This window comes from Sus scrofa, chromosome 1, assembly GCF_054392235.1.
Source record: "Sus scrofa isolate SSC_HxYL_T2T_F1_AM1 chromosome 1, Sscrofa_HxYL_maternal_Yorkshire_Landrace_v2.0, whole genome shotgun sequence".
NCBI lineage: Eukaryota > Metazoa > Chordata > Mammalia > Artiodactyla > Suidae > Sus > Sus scrofa.
The window spans coordinates 101,279,303-101,299,726 of NC_139383.1; the positions used below are offsets into that span (position 1 = coordinate 101,279,303).

Consider the following 20,424-nt stretch of genomic DNA (forward strand, 5'->3'; position numbering starts at 1 on the left):
AAATTGAGGGTTATAAATCCAAAACAAAATATAAAAATAGTATTTCTTTGCATCAATATATTCAGTCTTAGATGTGACAATTATTCAAGTTGGGAGAAAAAGACAGTAGGCAGAGGATATGATAATTAGACATGCTTGAGGTGAGCAAGCCTATGCCTTTTTCATGTAAAAAAGTCACGTCTGCCACAACATGGCTGCACTCTGAAGGCATTATACTAAATGGAATAAGTCAGACAGAGAAAGATAAATACTATCTGCCCTACTTATGTGTTGAATCTAAAAAGTTTGAACTCAGAAATAGCGAGTAGATTGGTAGTTTCTGGATGGTGGATGAAATGGGAGTTGTTTCTCAAAGTGCACACATTTTCTGTTATTTGATGAATTAATTCTGGAGAGCTAATGTATAGGGTGATTCTCATTAATAACTCTGCTTTGTAAACTTGAAATTTGCTAGGACATTAGATCTTAATAGTCCTCACTCAAAATACACACTCAAAATAGGAACTATGGGAGTCAATGCATTTTTAAATTAACCTTACCGTGATAATCATTAAACAATGTATACATATATTAAATCTTCATGTTGTCTACCTTAAACATGCTATATGTCAATTTTATGTGAATAAAACTTGGGAAGTAAAAGAAGAAAAGAAGCTTATGAGGGCAGATGAAAAAAATTTGGTAAGGTACGTCACTGTGCTATTATTGTCAATTATCAGTTCTTCTGCCACATCCTCCATGACAATTTCATTTCCAGAAAGCATTCTTCTTCTCAGCCCTGGTTGAATGACTCTCATTTTCTTATTGTGGTTCACACTCATCTGGGTAAAGCATAATTTTATTTCACCCTGTTTGTGAGCAATCTTGGCTAAAGGACTGAGCATTCCATTCCTGTTTATCTAAAACACTCTCTGTTGTCTGACCACAAGACAAAAGTAAGAAAATCCATAATAAACCAAAACATCAGATAACATTTTTTGAGTATTCATTATATCTAAGCAGCAAGGTAAATAAAATGGTGCAGATACTAAAATACTGGATCCATAAAGATATGCATATTAATTACACTAGGAGTAAAGAGCTATAAATTCTTGGTGTTTGAGTATTTCATCTGCTTTCATTCTTGTAAAATATTATGTGTGAACTTGCATTTATACATGTTCTTGGTGAGACTATATGTTCAGTCCTTTGCTTCATTTTAATTGACTGTTTTCTTATTGTTGAGAGCTCTTCATGTACTTGGGATACACGTTCTTTGTCAGATATACAGACATATGATTTTCAATGATTTTCTTCACTTTTGGGGCATATATACATAAAAGTAAATATAAATGTTTCTAAAATAGTCTCTCTGATGTGTTTACCAACACTGTTCTTGTATTCTTTTGTTACATCAGTAGTATTCCAAAACTACAGGACTTAAGGACCATTAACTCATTACTTCGTTCTTTCTCATATTGACTGAGGTCACATGAAGCATTCAATGGAGAGGTTGAGTAGCTGTAAGGTCACTCATATCTGGCCCAGGATGAGAATGGCTAAAAGATAGATTCTCCCCTTCTCACTCCACAGAAGCTGCCAGATGTTTTATTCAGGTTAGTGGGACTTCCTACATGCCACCTAATAGTTTTCAGACACTGTCTTCTTAAAGGCTAGACTCAGAAGTCACTTACGACATTTCCACCAATTTCTGTTGGTCAAAGCAGCTAAAGCAGAATGCAAAGGGAAGATAAATAGGCACTGTATCTCTAAGGGACATGTGTATAAAGTGTAAAGCTATCTTTAATCTACCCAAATGACCATTAGCCCCTTAGAGAACTACGTAATTACTAACTTCACATTTATTTCTTAATAGCTTTTAATATTTTAATTAGATGTGTGAGCATGCCTACTGTGTCTCTTAAATTTTGCTGAACATATACTTGCAAAGTCACTTTGTAATTGACAGTATTTGAAAAGCACACACACAGTAGGGAAAGTGACAGGTATTTTGATCATTCAGGTCATTGTGAAAGGAGGATTTGTTCTAGGACCTTGGGAAGTAGTCCAGTCACACTAGATACCTACCAAGATGATAAACCAAAGTTTTAGGAGTATGAAGAGTTTCATTGCTATATGTTGGAGAGGATTAGGGGAAGACATGAAAAGGAAGATTCTGGTTTTTCTTAATGTTGCATAGAACTGGTATGGATAATATCAATCAACTTATTTAGGAAAAATACGAAACTGATGATTTAGAAAAAACATCACTCATGCACAATTTTTTAAATAAGTCAACTTTGCACCTGTGTGTTATATCAGTAGAAAAATCCCCAAATAGAATATTTCTATTTTTGTACAACATTATCCACTTTAATAGACAGAAAAACTTAACAATAAATATTTAGAAAGCACTACTTTCAAATCCTTTAACGGTGCAGTTTAGAAAATACAAAATAAGACTTAAATTTAGTGGAGATATTCTGAAATAAATATAATTCAGAGAAGAGTGTACTATTGAGAAAATGAGGAGTTACAAAGACTGTTAATTGACCTCAAATACATGGTTGGTGGATGGGAGTGAGACAATGTGTGATGATGAAAGCAGCCTTGAAAGGTAGAATTGACAGGAAGCTTATAGCATCATTATTCATGATGAAGGGTAAAAACAAATTGCCTCTAATGAAAGAACAGATCAACAACGTGTTTTATATCCATAAAATTAAATATTATTCTGCCCTGTAATGAAACAAAATTCTAACACATTCTACAACTTGGATGGACTTTGAAAACCTTTTACTGAAGAAACCTGACCATAAAAAGACATATATTGGATGATTCACTTTATAGGAGATGACTGAAGAGGAAACCACATAGAATCAGATAGTAGAATAGTGGTTGCCAGGGCTGGGGTATGGGAGAAGAGGGGCGACAGGCAATAGGTATGGACTTCTTATTGCAGTGATCAAAATGTTCATGAAGTAGACATTGGGATGAAATCTATTAAAACCAAATAACTCTATACATTAGGAGTTTGACTTTTATGGCATATGCTTTTAATAATAGCTTTTAATAATAGTACTACATTTCAATAAAAATGATGATCCAAAGTGTTGTAATTTTCCTAAAAGTGGTCATGAAGAAGAATATTTCCAAAACACAGTGAACAATCCAATGGAGTTAGAAAAGATTAAGAAGGGATCTGTTTGATTTTCATTAGATTTCCTCTGACTGGAGGAGGAGGATATTGGTGGAGAGTAACTGTGAAATAAACCATAAAAACTGTTTTCAATTTTCTTCCTACCATAGATCAATTTAGTGACAGCAGTGAAGGCTAAAAGATCAGCCTTTCCTAATTTGTTTTTTAATTCAGAGGGGAATATACAGAAGGGGAAGTATAATTAATGAAGTGTTTGCATAACAACAAAGCCTAAGAGCAGTAGTACCTTCAGAGATTTGAGTCCCAGTGTGCTTGGTAAAATAAAATGCCATCTGCCTATTGTTCAGGTAGGCAAGCCCTCCTTACCTAGGGTGGGTTTCAAGGTCTTAATTTAAGTGTGAGAATAAAAGCTTACCTTTCTGGAAAAAAAAAAAAACTAGATTTGTGAATAGAGCATTTTATGCCTGATTACTCATTGAAATTTTTATTTAATGGCTAGAAAAGATATACTCTTTTCGGAAGAGTAAGAATCTTTCAGAACATGTTAATATCCACAATGTAACATTTTTATTCATTTTATCTTGCTTTTGGTTCATGGGAGAGATAATATTTGTTATTGGGGAAATGTATATATTAGGTTAAGATATATTTTGTTTTACTGGAAAACTAGTGTCAATACAACATTAAAATAAAAATGTGAAATTCATCTTCAGATGTACCATTTGCATTTATTCTTAGGCCTAAGGAAAATCTCCACTACTTACTTTCTATCCTCTTATACATTAAAAGTATGTACACATGTAAATACATGATACAGGTATAAATACACACAATCACAATGGAAAGAAAACTATGCATCTTACAAGCATTTATTGCTGCTTACTTCATTTCTATTTTATAATTTAAAGGACTATTTAAAATTTAAAATGATGAAAACATGTGTGGTAAATTCTGTTGTTTCAGTTTCTCTTAGCTCTTTTCTTCCACTAGTAAAGGGACTTGTCTTTTGATAATAACAGCTCCACAAAGAGGTAATAATTATTGTGGAAAATCTAAAAAATAAACTTCTACAAAATAGGTCAGTAATATGATAATACTTATTTCATATCTCACTAAATACTAAATACAACATACTAATACCAGTGAAGTATATGATTTTTTTATTTAGCACTGATCATTGATGCGTTCACTGCTTCTAGAATTAGACAAAGATTTTTAAACTAATCAAGTTTTTCAGAAACAAATGTTGTAAACATTTTTGTATCAATGTGAATATTTTCATGCAGATAAAAATGCTTAATCCTATAACTTACCAGCCTGGTATCTCTATCACTGGTGTCTCTTCCATATAATTTTGAAGAGGAGAAGAGAGTTAAATTCATCCAAATTTATTCCCTGAAGTAAGGCAAGTAAGACAGTGATGACTTCTTTAAAATAACCTATCCCTTTTTTCCTTTTTTTTTTTTTTTTTTTTTTTTGCCTTTTAGGTCCTGGCCCATGGCATATAGAAGTTCCCAGGCTAGGGGTCAAATTGGAACTATAGATGCTGGCTTACAGGTCTATGTCACAGCCCCAGCCATGTGGGATCTGAGCCACATGTGACATACACCACAGCTCAGGACAGCACTGGATACTTAACCCACTGAGCGAGGACAGGTATCAAACCTGTATCATCATGGATCCTACTTGGGATTGTTAACCACTGAGCCATGAAGGGAACTCCCAGAAAGTAACATATCTCATGAATGACATCTAGATTCAGATCAATGTTCCTCAACTTTATTTCTCAGATAATTTTTGCTATTGGGAAATAGAATAATACATCTTTAAATAGGGGATACTATTTAAATACTGGTTAATATTATGAGTATAAAAAGGCACTCGAAGGAAGAAATCATGTTCTCTTTTACAATATTTTGCCAATGTACAGGAATGTTACACATGCATGTGTCATTTTCTTGATCATTTTCTCAGAAGTATAGACAAGAACAGAGAAGAATGGATAGAGGGAATTGCTCCTCCTTGACTGAATTCATTTTCTTGGGCATTTCTAATAGCACGGAGAATAAAGGGACCCTAGTTACCATGTGTCTACTTGTTTACCTGATTAATCTTCTGGCAAACCTTGGAATGATCACGTTAATTCGAATGGACCCCCAGCTGCACACGCCCATGTACTTTTTCCTCAGCCACCTCTCCTTCTGTGACCTCTGCTATTCCATAGCAATTGGGCCCAAGATGCTGGTGGACCTATTGACCAAGAGCAAGGCAATCCCCTTCTATGGCTGTGCTCTGCAATTCATGGTCTTCTGCATCTTTGCAGATGCTGAGTGTCTTCTGCTGGTAGTGATGGCCTATGATCGGTACAAGGTCATTAGCAACCCCTTGCTCGATACAGTCTCTATAGAGTCTCTATAGCTTTATAGAGCTCTATAGAGTTGAGCATGTCTAGCATGTCCCTGAACAAGGCTGGGGTTTACATGGTGGGAATGGCAGATGTTTTGATACACACGACACTAACATTCCACTTACGCTTCTATGGGTCTCATGAGATTAACCATTTCTTCTGTGACATTCCCCCTCTCCTACTGCTATCTTGTTCAGATTCACAGGTCAACGAGTTAATGATATTCACCATTTTTGGCTTCATTGAATTGAGTACCTTTTCAGGAGTCCTTGTCTCTTATGGTTATATAATTCTGTCTGTCTTGAAGATCCACTCAGCTGAGGGGAAGTTCAAAGCTTTTTCCACCTGTACTTCCCACCTCAGTCTCATGGCAATTTTCCAGGGAACTATGCTTTATATATATTTCAGGCCAAGTTCTTCATACTCTCTAGATCAAGACAAAATGACCTCATTGTTTTACACTCTTGTGATTCCCATGTTAAACCCTGTGATTTACAGCTTAAGGAACAAAGATGTGAAAGAGGCCCTGGAAAAACTGAAATGCAAAAATTGGTTTTAAATATTTATACTACACACACATAGAAATTGTATTTATTGCATTTGTAAAATTAATTTTCATGATTCCAGAAAAGCAATCATGTCTCAAATACTTTATTGATAAAACGGGTATTTATTTTAAAGCCCAATCTTAATAAATGTTTCAATACCCCAAATATATCATACTTCATTATGTGTTTAGAATTTATATATATTACTTCCTCTTTGTAGAGTAACCCTTTCTTATGTTGCCAATTTTTTAGTTCATTCTTTCATTCAAACCATAATTTTATATATTTGAATTTATTGTACATTTACTAAGTGAACTTGGAACAGTTAATTGCTTTGAATTAAGCTTTTAATAGAAAGTACATTAAGTAGTATCCATACCAATCAATCTTATAAGCTATTTTAAGTAACTGACATTAAGTACCAAATAAGTCATTCTAATGTCAATATCATCATGAAGTAAATACAATAGATAGTAAATCCAAGGAAAGTTTCCAAATCTAGTGTAAAAAGAGGTTTAACTGAATTTTCATTCTCAAATATAAAAAAGACTCATGTTGGGGTAGGAAAATGTAGCAGGCAGACAGTATGACAATTAGAGAGGTCTGGAGATGGAAAAGCTTCCACTCTAGAGGTAGACTTTTTAGAAATAATGAAGTTTTGAGGAAGAAAAAAAGTTAATTCTACCCTCCTATGTTCTGTTGGCTGATCTAAAATTATATTTATATGAGATAGATCAACAAGAGAAACAAAACACAAATTTAATTTAATATACATGAGAAGAAACCTATGTAAAATGTCTATAACATGAGAGATTCCAAAGACAGGTAAAAATGAGATATATATGGTATCTTTAACAAAAGAGAAAGGGGTAGGAGTCTGAAAATTAAAAGCAGAGGAAAGCACTTCACAGGAAGACAATATAAACAAATGTTTCCTTGGTTGCACAGAAACAATGAGGCATAGAGAAAAATTTTAGTTCGCTTTTTTAAGTTCCTCCTCCCTGTCCATACACCTAGTTCATATTATTCTATAGCTATCTACAGAATATTTCCCTTCCTGGAACAGATCCTCTAGCTAAATACTTTTAGGCAGTTAAGGGAGAGGTACAAAAGAAAAAAAAACTTTCTGAGTTGTCTGGGTCTTAAAAATATTCAACTGGAAATAATCCTCATACCAAAGAGGCGTATTTGGGGGTGACAAATTTTCCTCCCCTACAAAATCATGGTTCCCAAAACATAGACGGACCATTAGGGCTTTACGCTAATTGAAATCCGTCAAACAGAGAAAGAAAGCTACCCTATGATTTCCTTTGTATGAGGACTCTAAAAGAGTTGAGCTCAAAGAAACAAAGTAGAATGGCGGTTACCGGGGCTGGAGGACCAGGGGTAAGGGGATGATGATACTGAGCAAGTGGTACAAATTTTCTGTTGTAACATGAGTAGCTTCTGGGGATCTAATCCACAACGAGCTGACTAAAGTTGAAACTTGCCAAGAAAGTATATCTTAAATGGTCTCAACACATCAGAAATAAAAAGGAAACAATGTGAGGTAATCAATCTGTTTATTAACCTTATAGTAGCAACCTTTACACAAATTGTAGGTGTAACAAAAAATACATTGTGGACCTTAAGGAAACTCAATGTTGTCAGTTGCACCTCAATAAAACTGGGAAAAAAAGAAGAAAAAATGTCCAATTGGTTAGGTTATAAAGAGCAATGGAAAGTGCCTTGGCAAAATATATCACTGTGTTTTAATTACAAAAGTCAACTCCTTTATCAACCTTCCAGGAAAATTTACTTCCCTTCTTGCTCCTTCTGGATCCTATTTAAACGTTCCTTTTTTTGCAATGCCTAATAAGCCAATGCCTTATTAGGCATTGTTTTAAGCATTGTTTTAATAATACCTTGTTTACCAAATTACTGCCTCTATTATGAGATGGTGAGCATTCTTTGCACAATGATTGGGCATTCCATTTCTGTTATCAAAGCACTGCATATGGTCTGGAACACAACATTAGAAAACAAACAACTCAATAATAAATTTAAAATACCAGATAACATTTTTGAATGTGTATTAGAAATTAGTACCCCAGTTATGTATGTATATGTTGTGTGACAAATACAGAAATAAACATATGTACATGTAATATAAATGTTATATAATGTATATACACATTTTATGTCTTTTAAGAAGGTACATTAAATGTTTCTGGATACTAAGGTAATTGATCTTTAAAAATCTTCATAATAATTACACTAGAAGTAAAGAGCATTCATCTGTGTATTTTCCTAATATCAATATTTTTCTGTCTCAGCTCTAGTTTCTGATGATTAAAACACTAAATCAGTTTTTTTGAGATACATAGATATGCCCATATATTTGAAGGCTCAAATAAGACTCGGGACATTTTTAATTATCCATTACAATTTTAGACATTACAATTTAAAATCCATCAAATGTCTTAGATTTTCCATCTGACATTTTTAAATGCCCTTGAGTGAAAACCTTTCAGAAAGGAAGTAAAGCCCAAGAAACTCTTCTGCTTTTCAAGGGAGCATTGTAGGACACTATAACCTATCAGAAGTTATCATAACAGAAAAAAACCCCATGAATAATACATATTTTAATAATCGGCTTTAAGGGTTTCCAATATACCATATACTCTTAATTAACCAATACTCTTTTGAAACTGTCACTTATGAGCAGTAGCATGGGAAAAACACTGTTTGGAAAATATAAATCCAATAAAAGTAGAGTATTACTGTTTAAAATTAGAGAACGTTGATATGTAATCTGATTAACCCACTTCCCTCTTATGATAGCTATATCTTACAACATCTAAATAGTGATTTTATCTGCATATTGATTGTTTTATATGATCTAGTGCATATTCATTACATAACAAGAATTTTAAACTCTATAAATGAATTTCGAAAAATAGCATTGATTCAATAAACTTTAGGCTTTCCTCTCCCTGAATTTTAAGCCAGAGGGATGCAAAAAAATTTCAGAAGATGAAATACTTATAAATAGAACACTTTTTAGTGGTATGTTATTCCAATTCAGAATTTCACTCTCACTTTGAAGGGTATATCCACATTTATTAATGTTCAGGGAAAAATATGACTATCTAAATGTAGGATTATGACAACTGCAATTGAAATGTTAAGTATTGGTGAGAATGTGAATCATTCATATACTTTGAGAACAGAAATGAGAATTGCATAGTACTTTGTAAAACCTTATGCTTACGTCTGCTAGACCTGGATGTATAACTATTCTATGTTCTAAACACAGCAAAGCAATGCAAAATGAGTGAACATATTCACTCAACAACATGCATGGAAATATTCATCATGGAATTATTTTCAGTAGTATAAAACTGAAAGCAACTTAAATTTCATCAACACAATAGTACAGTAGTCAACAATTTTTTTAAGTGTTAGCTATTGTACATTTTAGGGTTTTTTAGCCTTAAATTTGTTATCATAACCACTTATGATTACCCATGTCTTATCCTAGAGCATAAATACATAAACGGTATGCCCCAACTCCAATAAAACTTTATGTACAAGATTCCTGAGAGCATATATTAAGAAATGGTGTTTCCCACATCCAATGAAGCTGCATGCACCATATTTTCCTGACATCTGCCCTAGATTAGATAAACTACTTCATCGTAAACCTGCATATTGGAAAACTACACAGCAGTGAAGATGAATTAGATACTTCCACATGAAACAACATGGAGAAATCTAACAAACATAATACTGAGTACAATGAGCAAGACAAAAAAGGGGAAAAAACTACAATTTTACTGCTATACACATCACGAAATTACAAACTAACTTATGTTGGACATCAACTTGAAATGGGTCTATGAGATGATTTGGGAGATGTTAGTCATGATCATTTTTTGTCCTAGTTGTAGTTGAAGGGACCCTTTTCATTTCTGAAACCTTATTTGCAGGGTAATTTTTCTTTTTCTTTTTTTGTAATTTTTTTTGTCTTTTTTAGACCGCACCCACAGCATATGGAGGTTCCCAGGCTAGGGGTCGAATGGAGCTATAGCCACTGGCTCAAGCTACAGCCACAGCAATGCCAGACACAAGCTGCATCTGTGACCTACACCATATCTCACAGCCACGCCAGATCTTTTACCCACTGAGTGAGGCCAGGGGTCAAACTTGCATCCTCATGGATGCCCATCAGATTTGTTTCTGCTGAGCCATGAAGGGAAATCCTATGGGGTACTTTTTCAAATGAAAATTTTCTATATATGTATTACACTCTAAATAGATTTTTCAAAACCAAAGTGTTTTCTCTATCAGATTGTAAGCAACCACAAGATTTTTTTTTCAATCTAGTAGTTTCTTGTTCGCAGTGTATTCATAAAATTCTCATATTATTAAAATTCTCATATTATTGCTTGTAGAACAACTGTGTCTTTGTCCACACACAGGCCATTCTAACGTTTCCTCTGGAAGCAAAGAAATTCATGTACTTTGGAAACAATATTGTGAAATAAAACCTGTGTCAGTGTTTCTTGGATAGACAACTATTTTATGAAAAATGTGATCTCGGAGTTCCTGTCATGGCTAAGTGGTTAACGAATCTGACTAGGAACCATGAGGCTGTGGGTTCGATCCCTGGCCTTGCTCAGTGGGTTAAGGATCCAGCATTGCCATGAGCTGTGGTGTAGGTCACAGACATGGCTTGGATCTGGCATTGCTATGGTTCAGGTGTAGGCCGGCGGCTGCAGCTCCAACTAGACCCCTAGCCTGGGAACCTCCATATGCCACAGAAGTGGCCCTAGAAAAGGCACAAAGACAAAAAAAATGTGATCTTCTGGTAGACACTTGCTTATGCACTATGCTTTTAGTGCCACCAGAGTTACCCAGAAACCTTTAGATATACATGAATTCTTTTTTTGTTGTTGTTGTTGTTTGTTTGTTTGTTTGTTTTTGCTACATTTGTAGCATGCACAAGTTCCCAGGCCAGGAATCAAACCTGTGCCACAGCAAAAACAATTCCAGATCCTTAACCTGGTGAGCCACCAGGGAACTCTGAAGATGAATTCTTTTAACTTACTTCAGTTTGATGTATAAAATTTCTCCTAATATATTTTTCCAACTCTTAAAAACTCCATTCTTAGATGAGAAATTCTTCAGTAGCTAAATTGGGTTATTTAATTTGTAATAATAGCGTAGCTCCAGAAAGTCAGGTTTAAACCACTGAGGAGGAGAAAATGGAAAGCAAGTGGATCTACATGGTCTGAAGATCAGCCTTATTTAAGAAGCTAAGTTTAGGTCTTGGTTGAACAAAATGTAACAAGAGGGAAAAACCTGAGAGAATAACTAATTTGAAAAGAATCTGAAGAAAGGAACAAAGAAAATTTCACATCCTCAAAATGGGTGCAAGGAAAGTAAAGAGTGGTAATAAATAATGTGAGTAACACAAATGCATCCCTTTCTTGGATTTTAACGAGTAGACAATTACTAGCAAGCAGTTATATGGTTTGTCCTTTGGCTCAACAATGTCCCCCACAAGAATACACTTAGTATTTTAGCACTGGGGCTCATCACACGAAGGATGACAACTGAATTTAAAATCCATCAAAATTAATCACTAAGAATCTTTCTTCCCAAATTTTAAAAATTCTCACTGATGTTTTTTTGCCTGATAAGTGATCTAGCTTTATAGAAAACAAGGGAAGAAAATAGCAGCAAATAAACATAAGAAACTTATAATAACCCCAAATTCCCAATCCATACCGCTCCCTCCCCCTCCACCTTGGCAACCACAAGTCTATTTTCCAAGTCCATGATTTTCTTTTCTGTGGAAAGATTCATTTGCGCCATACATTAGATTCCAGATATAAGTGATATCATGTGGTATTTGTCTTTCTCTTTCTGACTTACTTCACTTGGTATGAGAATTTCTAGTATGATAATGTGACAAAAAAGAATCTATACAAGTATGTGTAACTGGGTCACCATGATGCACAGCGGAAAATTGACAGAACACTGTAAACCACGTATAATGAAAAAAATTAAAATCATTATATGTAAAAAAGAAACATAATAAAACAAACACATGAAAATAAATCTTGTATCCCTGTTAACTTCCAAGTGAGATTTCTAAATAAACAAGAAAGCATCTGGAGTTCTCAAGTGTATCCCTGACATATCCTGTTAATAGCAATTTAGAATAAATTAGATAGTATATTAAACATGTGATACTGTATAGTAAAAAAAGAGACAATATATGAAAACTCCTAATACTATTCTAAAATTGTTTCTTGTCCCTTGAGTCCATTTGAAAGGATTTCCATAAAGATACATTGGATATGGTGAATTGTATTAAGCACACAATCACTCATTTGCTTATGATATATATAGTTGAATAGGCATTTCTGTATATAAATTGCCTTCTTTCCACTAAAATAATATTTAAAAAGCCAAAGATGTATTTACAATTGTATAAAATCCAGAATGTGGATGAAATAAATGGGTATACATTAATATAAAGGTGTACAATGCCTCTGTTCAGAATATTTTGTATGTAAATATATTTATTGAGGTCTCATTTTTTTTAGAAATCAGGTAGTATGTACAAGGAAACATGGTTATCTCTATGCAGTGTGATTTGTGTTGAATTTTTCCATTTTTATATAGAATTGTTAATTGTCACAATAAGTTTAATGGATGTGCATGTGTGTGTGTTGCATTGTCTATTATGGAATTAAAACAAGGCAACTTTTGGGGGGATTGGTAATGCATAAATAACAAATGTTGGTTGAGTGGAATCCATAAACATTTTAACCAGGTGAAATGATTGGAATTTGAAGAGAACAGGAAAAGAAGCATAGTGGGGAAAGTCTATATTTCTATTTTGATAACCTTACTTATATGAAATATTCAACAATAAACCATATGGTTATATTTTTCACTCCTTTCTTTTTCTTTTTCTGTTTTTGCATTCTAGGGCCGTACCCGCAGCATGTAGAGTTCACAGGCTAGAGGCTGAATCAGAACTGCAGCTCCAGTGTACACCACAGCAACAGCAACATGGGATCTGAGTCATGTCTGCAGCTCACAGCAACACTGGAGCCTTAACCCAGAATCAAACCTGTGACGGGTTCATTACTGCTGAACCATGATTGGAAATCTTTTTTTCCCCTGAGAATCAAATATTGAAAACCCAGGGAATAGACACAGACATAGATATATATTCTAAGTTATTCCAGAGACAACACTGAGTGGGCATATAGAGCCACAGCCAAGACAAACCACAAGTTTAGTCACAGGTACTAAAATTTCTGGATGGGAAACTTTTTAAAAAAATTTAAAGTTGATTTACAGCATTCTGTCAATTTCTGCTGTAGAGCAAAGTGACCCAGTTACACAAATACATACATTATTTTTCTCATATTATCCCCCATCTTGTTCCATCACAAGTGATTGGATATAGTTCCCTGTGCCATTGCCTATCCACTCCAAATGCAGTAGTTTGCATCTACCAGCCCCCTACTCCGAGTCCATCCCACTCCCTCCCTCTCCCCCTTGGCAACCACAAGTCTGCTCTCCATGTTCATGAGTTTGTTTCTTTTCTGTAAATGATTCATTTGTGCCATATACTAGATTCCTGATATAAGTAATATCGTATGGTATTTTTCTTTCTCTTTTTGACTTACTTCACTTAGTATGAGAATCTCTATTTCCATCCATGTTGCTGCAAATAACATTATTTGGTTCTTCTTATGGCTGAGTAGTATTCCACTGTGTATATATCACATTTTAATCACATTTTAATATGTCAATGGACATTTATATTTTTTCCATGGATGGGATCTTCTTATTAGTTTTTTCTTTCTAGTTATTTTCTTCTTTTCACCAAAATAGAAAATATCACCTCTAGTAAACAAAGTTGCATCATATATTATGGAGAAAGTATTTATTAATTACATATTTTTACACAGAGTGAATTAGGGGAGAATTTAGTGATGTAAATGCTAGGTGCTATTGAACGAAAATTATATACCCTCTAGTAGATTCAAAAAGAAACAACATAATATTGGCTATTTTCTATTCAAGTAAACTTTTCTTCAGTTAAAAACAGATACATGTTGGGAGTTCCTTCTTTTTTACTGTGGGTAAGTATCAGACTGTAGCTATTCAGAGGCACAGGTTTGATCCCTGGCCTGGTGCAGTGGGTTAAAGGATCCAGTGTTGCCATAGTTGCTGTGTAGGTCGCAGGCGCAGCTTGGATTCAATTCCTGGCCTCAGAACTTCCATATGCCATGGGCGCAGCCATTTAAAAAAAAATAGAAATGGAGTTCCTGTTGTGGCACAATACAACAGGAAAAGACTCCAACCAGGAACCATGAGGTTGGGGGTTTGATCCCTGGGTCCTGCTCAGTGGGTTAAGGATCTGGAGTTGCTGCAAACTGTGGTGTAGTTCACAGGTGAGGCTTGGATCTGATGTTGCCATGGCTGTGGTGTAGGTTGGTGGCTACAGCTCCAATTCGACCCCTAGCCCATGAACCTCCATATGCCATGGGTGTGACCCTAAAAAGCATGAAAAAAATGTTATTTTTTATAATAAAGGCATGAACTCAAAATAAAGGTTTTTTAGTGTTACTATGCATGCTACCAATTTTAAAAGTAATCACTATTAAATTATAGTCATAAGTGGCATTTGATGTTAATTTGAGAATGTATATAAATGTGTGTGTCTATATATATATATATATATATATATATAGAGAGAGAGAGAGAGAGAGAGAGAGACATTTCCTGACGAGTACATGTGTGTGTGCTATAGGAATGACTATAAACATTACCCCCACCAATTATTAAGCAGAATTAAAGGAATACTAAAGGAATGTAACAGCTGCATACATAAACCACATACCAAGACCTACCACCCTGCCTCCTCCACCTCATTTCAATGTGTGTCCATGCACATAGAAAAACACACTCACACGAAGGTAAATAGGATACACACACATATACACATACATTCATATTGTTTCTGGAAAGCAAAGGACAGGGCTAGCTGACATTTTTCTTCCAATGGCAAATGATAAAATTGCCAAACTATACAAATCAGTGTTATAGGAGTAATATTTTATGCAGCCCTTCTTCAAGCTGTTACTTTACTACTTGAGTGTAATGAACCTAAACTGTTCTTGTTGGAGTTCTCCTGTTGTGCAGCACGTTAGGGATTCAGCCTTGTCATTGCTGGGGCGCAGGTTTGATAGATGGCCTGAGAATTTCCACATGCCATGGTGCAGCCAAAAAAAAAAAAAAAAAAAAAAAAAAGCACTGTTAAGGGAACATGTAATTAATGCCATTAATACATCATCAATTCTTATTTATATAAATAATTTGGTTTTGACTCACTAATTACAGAGGAAATTTTAAGATGAATTAGTCATTAATACTTGTGAGTCAATCACTGTTCCAAAAGTGAAGAAATAGCACAGATATAAAACAAGAAGGCTTTTCCCATTTTTCATCTCTAAAGATTGTTAGGGGAATTCAGGTATTTTCTCAAACCACACCTGTATTCACTATGAATGAAATTTAAGAATTGAATTTAGATACTGATTTTTTAAATCTGTTGGCGTTTTATGCATTGCTTTTGATTTTTCTTCATAGACTTTTAGTACTGGAAATTAGCATACATTGAACCAGATGATGGAAGCTTCAGAGATTTAAGTCCCAAATGCTAACTAGTAAAATAAAATGCCACTTGTTTACTTTTTGCCATTAGTACCAAGTAGAGAAAGATCTGCTCATCTCAGGTAAGTTCCTGATTATCCAGATTTAAGAATATAAGAGAAAACATTTACATTAAAAATGAGAGGCTTATAAATTAATCATTTTGTCCTTACCTTTTCAGTTTAATAAACTCATCAATTTAGTGGTCAAAAAATAATATTTTCTTTGCAGAACTGGAAGAATCTGTATCAATTTATTAGTAGCCATAAAATTATTGTTTTAATTTTACTGTAGATACACAGGAAAGCCTTTACTCTTTTATCATTGGAACAATATATACATGAGCTTAAGATTTTTAAAAATATTTTATTAAAAAATTTAGTTACCACATTATAAAGAGCAATATTTGCAAATGTAACTCCATGTAAACCACATGCCATATATATTCGAGTTAAAAAATTACTGACATTCTTTTTTCTTTTTTAAATTAAAATGTAGTTGATTAATGTTATGTTAATGTCTGCTATACAGCAAAGTGACTCAGTCATACATATATATACAAATTATTTTCTTGTGTTATCTTCCATCATGGTCTATCCCAAGAGAATGGATATAGTTCCCTGTGCTGTACAGCAGGACCTCATTGCTTATCCGTTCCAAATGCAATACTTTATATCTACTAACCCCAAACTCCCAGTCCATCACACTCCTCTCCTCCCCCTGGGAAACCACAAGTCTGTTCTCTATGTCTGTGAGTCTGTTTCTGTTTTGTAGAAGGTTCATTTGTGCCATATTTTAGATCCCTCATATGTTATATCTATCACTGACATTCCTATTCTTCTCTTAACATAGAGATACATGCATGTAAAACAACAGACACAAATACACACACACACACATTTGTATATCAGACATATTTATTTTCCTTCATACTATTTTCATTTTTACAATATGAAAAATCTTTGAAATTAAAGATATGCAAGTGTGTATGTTAAATTCTGCTGTATGAACTTTTTTAAAATCATTTCTCTTTGATGGATCCAGAAATTCATCCTTTGGCACCAGACCACTCCACAGAGAGGTAACGAGTATAGTGGCAAAGCAATAATATATTTCTAGAGGAAAGTTCAAAAATACTTCATGTCTCACCAAATTCTGAAGATAACTTAAAGCAGGACTAGTAACATAATCATCTTTATTATTATTAGTCACTTATATGCTCTGGTTCCTAGAATTAACAGAAAACCTTTTAATTTAATTTAATTTAATTTAATTTAATTTAATTTAATTTAATTTAATTTAATTTAATTTTATTTTATTTTATTTTATTTTATTTTATTTTATTTTATTTTTTGTCTTTTTGCCATTTCTTGGGCTGCTCCCATGGCATATGGAGGTTCCCAGGCTAGGGGTTTAATCAGAGCTGCAGCCGCTGGCCTGCACCAGAGCAACAGCAACTTGGAATCCGAGCCACGTCTGCAACCTACACCACAGCTCAAGGCAATGCCAGATCCTTAACCCACTGAGCAAGGCCAGGGATCAAACCCGCAACCTCATAGTTCCCAGTTGGAATTGTTAACCACTGAGCCATGACGGGAACTCCCAGAAAAACATTTTAAACCAATGTTCATTAGATATGTTTTTTGAGAAACATAACAATGTCAACCTTTTTTGGTCTCCATGTGAGTTCTTTCAAACATAGAAAATGCTCAGTCCTATACTTTACAGCCTTATATTTCTAACAGTGGTGTCTCGTTCTCGGTATTTTGAAAGTAGAATGAGACTTGCATTCATTCAACTATACTTCTAGAGATAAGAAATCGCCTAGAAAAATGAAAAGTTCATAGAAAATTATATACACCATGAGGGCATGCAGGTTTAGATAAAAGTTTTTTTTTCAATGCCTATCATAGTTTTTTGTTTGTTTTTACTAAGTAGATTATAATGCTTCTTCTCTGAAAGAGTGGGTACATGCTGGATAATTTTCTGAGCATAAAAAGACAATTGCAGAAAGAAATTGTGTTCTGCTTTACAGATATTTTGTATATGTCCGGACATTTGTCTATCCTTTTCTTGATCATTTTATCAAAAATTTAGATAAAAAAAGAAAAAACAATGGAAAAAGAAAATTGCTTATCAGTGACTGAATTCATTTTCTTAGGAATCACTAGTACTCTGGGGATGAAAGTCACCCTGTTTACCATGTTTCTACTTCTTTATCTCATTAACCTTCTGGCAAACCTTGGAATGATCATTTTAATAAGAATGGATCCCCAGCTGCACACACCCATGTACTTTTTCCTCAGTCACCTCTCTTTCAGTGACCTCTGCTATTCTACAGCAATTGGACCCAAGATGTTTTTCAACGTTTTGGCCAAGAACAAGTCAATTCCCTTCTTTGGCTGTGCTCTGCAATTCCTAATCTCCTGCACCTTTGCGGATACTGAGTGTCTACTGCTGGCAGTGATGGCATATGATCGGTACAAGGCCATCAGCAACCTCTTGCTCTACACAGTCAGCATGTCCAGCAGAGTGTGCTCCCTGCTCATGGCTGGGGCTTACATGGTGGGAATGGCAGATGCTTTGATACACACAACACTAGCATTCCACTTATGCTTCTGTGCATCAAATGAGATTAACTATTTCTTCTGTGATATTCCTCCTCTCTTACTGCTGTCTTGCTCAGATACACAGATAAATGAGTTAGCAATATTCGCTATTTATGGCTTCATTGAACTGAGTTCCATTTCAGGAGTCCTTGTCTCTTATTGTTATATTTCCCTATCAGTTTTTGAAGCTCTGCTGAGGGGAGGTTCAAAGCTTTTTCCACCTGTACTTCCCACCTCACTGAAGTTGCAATTTTCCAAGGAACACTGCTCTTCATATATTTAAGACCAAGTTCTTCCTACTCTCTTGATCAAGACAAAATAACCTCATTGTTTTACACCCTTGTGATTCCCATGTTAAACCCTCTGATTTACAGCCTAAGGAACAAGCACGTGAAAAAAAACCTACAAAAACTGAAAACTAAACTAAAAAATTTTAAAAAGGATGGCTTTAAAGATATTATGCATATGCACACACATGTAATAATTATTGTTTTTATAAAATTGTATGGTATCGTACGAGAAACATAATTTTCTCAAATTATTAAATAATGAGTATTTATACTAGAGTCATGAAATATGAAAATGTTGCAGTTTCCCAAACTTGTCATGCTTTACTATGGGCTTTGAATTTATCTATGAAAACCCCTCTTTGTTCATACCTTCCTGATGCCTCTAATTTCTGATATTCTCATTTGTTTTCTTGTTCATAAAACATTATTTCAAATAGATTTATTGAGTGTTTGCTAAGTGCATATTTTTTCTTTTAAGTACTTTCCATTTCATGAAGAATCCAGTAGCCTATATAAAAATAAATACTATAATCTAGAGGAATAAACAAATATGAATTATCTAAGAACACAAATAATTCATAAGAAGGTTTAAAATTTTCATTAAGTAAAAAAAGACATAGAGTTAAAAATCCCCAAACAAATATCAAAATCTAGTGTGCAGGAAAAAGGCTTTGTTGGATAGAGATATTTATTCTCAGTTCTAAAAATACTTAATTTGTGGAAGAAAAGAATTCTAGGCAGTTTGTCCAAAAGTTATAGATGTCTTGAGGTACACAGTTGTATCCTTTCTAGAATTAAAAAAATCCAATATGGATAGATGACAAAAAGCAATTAAAGTGCCTGGTAAATTGTATCATATACTATAATTATTAACTAACAACTCTTTCCACTTCTCGGCTCTTATTAAATATTCCTTTTTATAGTTCACATCTATCTTCTTTAATCATTGTTTTTAATATCACCCTTTTATTAAATCATTGCCTAGAATATGAGACTGTCAACCATCTTTGCTCAAAGACTAAGTATCCCATCGTTCTTATCCAAAACACTTACACAGCATCTGTAACACAAACTGGAAGGAGAAAGAAAGAAAGAAAGAAAGAAAGAAAGAAAGAAAGAAAGAAAGAAAGAAAGAAAGAAAGAGAAAGAAAGAAAGAGAGAGAAAGAGAGAAAAAAGAAAAAGAAAGAAAGCCAAGAGAGGTTAATTTTTATTAAACATATATTCATATGTGGCAGAAGAAAGGAAATCACTGAGGCTCTTGTATGTATCTTAAAAATACATTTTTTTTTGGTCTTTTTGCCTCTTCTAGGGCTGCTCCCATGGCATATGTAGATTCCTAGGGTAGGGGTCTAATCGGAACTGTAGCCTCTGGCCTACACCAGAGCCACTGCAATGAGGGATCTGAGCCACATCTGCAACTTACACCACAGCTCACAGCAACCCCGGATCCTTAACCCACTGAGCAAGGCCAGGAATCAAACCTTCAACCTCATAGTTCCTAGTCTAATTCATTAACCACTGAGCCAAGATGGGAACTCCACATTTTATATCTTATATCTAAATGCATAAAGTGGTTGGGAATGCTAAAAATAGCAGAAACTTATAAAGAATTATAGATATATTTTTTTGAAAAATAATTAAAACTAAGAGGTCTTTTCTGGGCATTTAGAAGACATTTGAAAACTTGGAGTTCCCATCATG

The 20,424-nt window shown here is 34.2% G+C and overlaps 1 protein-coding gene and 1 pseudogene across 2 annotated transcripts; both read left to right on the top strand.

Annotated features, from left to right (window-relative positions):
• Positions 1–5,134: 5,134 nt before the first annotated feature.
• On the top strand, positions 5,135–6,105 carry LOC110258271 (olfactory receptor 5W2-like). 2 transcript variants are annotated; one of them, XM_021081448.2, is made up of 2 exons: positions 5,135–5,536; positions 5,578–6,105. In XM_021081448.2, exons 1-2 carry the CDS (start codon positions 5,138–5,140, stop codon positions 6,103–6,105), a joined length of 927 nt encoding a protein of 308 aa, XP_020937107.2. In that variant the 5' UTR covers positions 5,135–5,137. The 2 variants fall into 2 exon arrangements, with proteins under 2 accessions (XP_020937107.2, XP_084859222.1); XM_085003096.1 differs by having other exon boundaries at positions 5,138–5,547; positions 5,583–6,105.
• An 11,833-nt stretch (positions 6,106–17,938) lies between these two features.
• LOC110258261 (olfactory receptor 5W2-like) lies at positions 17,939–18,960 on the top strand (annotated as a pseudogene).
• The last annotated feature ends 1,464 nt before the right edge of the window (positions 18,961–20,424 follow it).